The sequence below is a fragment of the Tarenaya hassleriana genome, unplaced genomic scaffold (assembly GCF_000463585.1).
Source record: "Tarenaya hassleriana unplaced genomic scaffold, ASM46358v1 Cleome39, whole genome shotgun sequence".
NCBI classification, from domain to species: domain Eukaryota; kingdom Viridiplantae; phylum Streptophyta; class Magnoliopsida; order Brassicales; family Cleomaceae; genus Tarenaya; species Tarenaya hassleriana.
Genome location: NW_010966822.1, coordinates 1,047,173 through 1,052,138, shown reverse-complemented (window position 1 = coordinate 1,052,138; position 4,966 = coordinate 1,047,173). Strand labels below are relative to the sequence as shown.

Below are 4,966 nucleotides of genomic sequence, written 5' to 3'. Positions count from 1 at the left end.
AGTGATTAGATTAAAAAAAAAACCGAAGTATATAAGCAGGTTTTCAAGATGAGAAAAGCCAGCAAAGTAACGTATTGTGAGAACATTCATGGACGCGTTTCTCCTACAACTTCGAACTCCGTTCATCATCTTCATTGGCAGCGTCACGTGCGTAAATTGGAATGGGCTTATAAAACTATGCATTTTGAAACTTCAAAAGTAACTTACGGAGACACATGTTAGAAAAAGACAAACCAAAATGAGTTTGAAACTCGTAGAAATATAGTAATCCGAATATCATTTTATAATATACTTTCTGAGATATAATAAATTTTAAAAACGAGTCTCAACAATAATCTATGAAACTCTCAAAGAATAAATAAAAAAAAAAACTAATCAATTCTATTCACCGAGAAAAAACGCAAGTATAACTCATTTGCGGTTAGAGTTACACTCAACCCCCATAAAAAAATTTCTTTTTATTTCAACTCATTGACACAATAAATTTTACTGAACGAAAAACCTCACAATAGAAACACTAATCAGAGATATATGGAGATTTTCTCAATATATCTCTCCTTCAATTCACACTTATCTTTAGGGCAAATGCTCTCTCATAATACTCTCTCTTAGAAAAATAAGGTCTCTTGGGTTGAAAACCCATTGTGCATCTTCTACTTCTCCTTATAGCTTCCAAGCCTCACGCCAAATCTACATGCTTCGATCCTTGATTGCACCAAATCTTCTTTACTTGATTCTATATCAATATCTTATAATCTCAACTCCAATCTTTTCGTTCTTATATCTTTTCAAATTTCATTCCTAGATTTTTTCTAAGTAGTTGAATTTGAAACAAACACTCAACAACCAAATACTACATGTACAAAAATTGAACTACAATGTACAATCAATTTGGTTTTGTAGAATTTTTCTAAAGAGTTGAATGTTTCATTTCCACACAAAAAAAAAACTTTCTTACATGGAAAAAATTTCTCGAGAGTCCTTTCAGACAAATTCACCATGTGAGAAAATCTGATGTACTCTTAAAAAAACTCTTTTCTAAGTTAAAAAAAATCTGTTAAGTTTGAAGTTAAGAAAATAACCTAATAGACGTATTCACCTCATTAGAAAATCCCGACATACTACAGTACATAAGAATTTGGATTGTTTTATATATATATATATATATATATATTTAAAACAATTTTGGAAGATCTAGTGGTGATGTCGGTGAGTTTTGGATCTCAGCAACCTCGGCTTATATACGTTCCCAGGTGACGGTGATGCCTACAGCAGTAGAGTTGTACAGCAGACGTTGAAAGAGTGGGCGTGTAGCGCCGTACCTTATGTTCACATGCACGTACAAATGGCTTTTGATGCAGGGGATGCTAAAGGCGAGACGTCTCTGGATGGCAATGGATATAATAAACATTTGGAAGATCAAATGGCTTTGGAAACCATCTTGCATATATATCATGCCATCGGACATGATTTCGGCATTGGCAAGGAAGCCAACAAGACGATGCGTATGGGAGCGTAGTGTATCGCGTTGGAAAGGCCAGAATCAAAACACACTGACTAATTAAGGGGTTTGCAACTGTTGGTTCCTTCTCGTCAGTTTATAGATTGTCCGAATAGGATACAACTAAACTAGCTTTCGGTTTCACATTGTTATTCTGTTCCGATCTCCTTTCGACTTGCGCTTTTATTGGATTGTGTCGAGGGTGATTTACCCACCTTTTTCTGTTGTTTGGATCGGTACGGTTCGGGTGCAGTGGGTGGGGTGTCAAATAGTTGAGCCGAGTTCACCTTGGATCTTGCAAATTAAAGAAAATCTCAAGAGGGTAATAATTGCGTCTTGGAAATATAAAACCATAAATGAAGCATTTCTAAAAAAGCAACAATAATGGCCATTCTATTACTTGTATGCTCTTTAAAAAATAAATTGGATCTCGCTTTTCAAAGATGGTGGTGTAACTAGTGATGTCAATTGGGTTGGCCCAACCCATTTGGGCCCAACCCATTTGGATTTGAAAGATAAACTGGTTGGGTTGGGTCGACCCGTTAATAATAGTGGGTTGGGTTGGGTCAACCCGTTAAACCCGTATAAACCATATAAACCCATTTATATATTCACAAATTACTTATACATATGTATAACTATTAATATGTATACTCATATAACCTAGAAATTATCATTTTAATATTCGATTTGGTTTATCGATTCAATAAAAATATATACAAAATTCGATAGTTTATAAAAAAAATTATACATTTCTTTAAAAAAATCATACTTTTATTATTTTTTAAATTCGATTCGATGTTTTAAAAATATTGTCGTTTAGATTTTTTGAACGGTTCGTTTCGAGAACGACACCGATTTTTCAATACGATTCGATTCAGAAATGGTGTCGAGTTTTCCGGTATGATTCGAATTTTTCGATAGATTCGATTCGGAACGATACCGAGTTTTTCGGTACGATTCGATTCGGAACGGTACCGAGTTTTTTACACGATTCGAATTTTTCGGCACGATTCGATACGAAAACGACACCGAGTTTTTCGGTACGATTCGATTCAGAACGGTACCGAGTTTTTTATACGATTCGAATTTTTCGGCACGATTCGATACAAAAACGACACCGAGTTTTTCGGTACGATTCGATTCGGAATAGTACCGAGTTTTTTATACGATTCAAATTTTTCAGCACGATTCGATGCGAAAACGACACCGAGTTTTTCGATACGATTCGATTCAGAACGGTATCGAATTTTTTATACGATTCGAATTTTTCGGCACGATTTGATGCGAAAACGACACCGAGTTTTTCGGTACGATTCGATTCGGAATAATACCGAGTTTTTTATACGATTCGAATTTTTCGACATGATTCGATTCGGAAATATCACCGAGTTTTGGATACAATTCGATTCAGAAACAAAACCAATTTTTTCGGTTCAATTCGGAACGGTATCGAGTTTTTTTATACGATTCGAATTTTTCGGTATGATTTGATGCGAAAACGACACCGAATTTTTCGGTATGATTTGATTCGGAGTAGTATCGAATTTTTCGGCACCAAATATTTCGATTTAATTTATATACATATATATGTATATGTATATATATAAATATCTATATATATATATTAATTTTTATATATCTAAATATAACAATTTTAATTAGTTACAAAATGAGTTTAATTTTAACTAAATATATAATGGGTTTAATGGGTTAACCATTTAACCCATGGGTTTAATGGGTCAAAACCCATGTAACCCATTTTAAAAAATTAACCAAATGGGCTAACCTATTTGGGTTTATAAGTGGGTCGGGTTGAGTCGACCCGTATAATCCGACCCATTTTGACATCTCTAGGTGTAACAGGAGCTGCAATTGGATTGCCAATATAGTTAAAAGATAATGGGTGTTATCTATTATTATTATACGAAAAATCTCAAACAATCCATGGCCATAGGGATTAACAACGACTTTTTACTTTTACTTTTTCAATTGCTGCATTACAATATCATTCAATAGGCAAAACAAACCCCATCTGACTTTTACAACCAAGCAAGCACGCGACGACCATTGCCACGTCAAAATTTTAGGGAAGGCCCCAAAGGAAATTTGTTTCCATTATGAGTTGGTTACAATACAAATCATAATATTCCAAGGACAACTGTATCCCGTTGTTTTCCTCTCCCCTCCCCGCGAATCTCGCTATATTTATTCATTTATTTATGTATATTTTACTTATCCACTCATTCAACTTTATTATGTTGCTTTCTGTATCTTACACGTCTTTTTCCCACTAAAACAAATAAAAAAAAAGGAACCAGAGGGACAGACGGAGTCTTTGGAAGAAAACGGTGGCATCTCTATTAAAGCACGTCAGAATTCGACACATGGCTTCCTTATTGGACCAATAAGAAAAGGGAAACGAGCTGCAGCGAGCGGGTTCCCACTTGCCGAGTCGATTGCTGAAACGCTGCCGCCTGCGCATCGAAATGGCCGGAGGAGGCGTCTCTCCAGCCGCTTTGCTCGACCTCATCAGTGAGATCGTTGGGATTCCGGCGAATGCCGGATTGTTCAAGAAGGACTGCGCGGATCTCGCGCGTCGAGTCTCTCTCCTGAGTCACTTGGTGGAGGACATTAGGGATTCTTCGGCGGCTTCGTCTTCGGAATCTGAATGGTGGTCTGATCTCGTGGTGGGACTCCAGGCCGCGAAGCGTCTTCTCTCCTCTGCCGCCGCCTTCCTAGCTCGCGAGCACCCTGTAAGCATTCTCTGATTGTCTGGTTTGGCAATGTCGAAGACTGCTTATACATCAAGTGTGATGGTAGTCGTAACTGAGATTTGTGGGATCTATTTCCCCTTGTTGCTCATTTTGTTCGTATGTAGCGTTCTCAGAAAGATAAGGGTAGAAGTATAACCTTACTCGGCTCCCTAAATAGTCTTTCAGATTGGAAACCACTGTTGGTGAAACCCTGGAGTCATGCGTGTATATGTCTCTGTCTCTGAAATTTGACGTGTCTTTGATTGAAGGACGGGGCTGCCAAGAGAGTCTCCTTCCAGTTCCAATGTGTGACTTGGAAGCTAGAGAAGGCATTGGGCAATCTACCCTTCAATCAATATGATATCTCCCAGGAAGTCCGGGAACAGGTTAGTTCATCTAGGCTTGCATATACACATCTCCTTCTCTCTGTATGTGTCTGTGTGAGTGTGTATAGAGTGTCTGGAGTAGCCTCCCAAGTGCTTTGCTTGTATCAGGTGGAACTAGCGAGATCCCAGTTGAGAAGAGCCATGCAGAGATACGGCTCATTGAATACGAAAAAGTTCTCTAATGCCTTATCTGAGAAAATGGGCAACAATGCTTATAGCAACGTGAAGAGCAAAATTACGGAAAAGCTGGAGACTGTTCCACAAAGCATCGATTCAACTGTTCCCTTCTCTAACGAGAAGAAATATGAATCACCTCGGAAGAG

At 37.6% G+C, this 4,966-nt stretch overlaps 1 protein-coding gene across 1 annotated transcript in view; it reads left to right on the top strand.

The window, feature by feature from the left end:
* The first annotated feature begins 3,929 nt into the window (after positions 1 to 3,929).
* The window catches only part of LOC104823016 (U-box domain-containing protein 11), a 2,593-nt gene continuing 1,556 nt past the window's right edge, over positions 3,930 to 4,966 (top strand). The window contains exons 1-3 of the mRNA XM_010554421.1: positions 3,930 to 4,257; positions 4,527 to 4,643; positions 4,752 to 4,959. Coding sequence (XP_010552723.1) covers positions 3,991 to 4,257; positions 4,527 to 4,643; positions 4,752 to 4,959 — 592 coding nt within the window. The 5' untranslated portion in view covers positions 3,930 to 3,990. The remainder of the gene's footprint in view (positions 4,258 to 4,526; positions 4,644 to 4,751; positions 4,960 to 4,966) is intronic.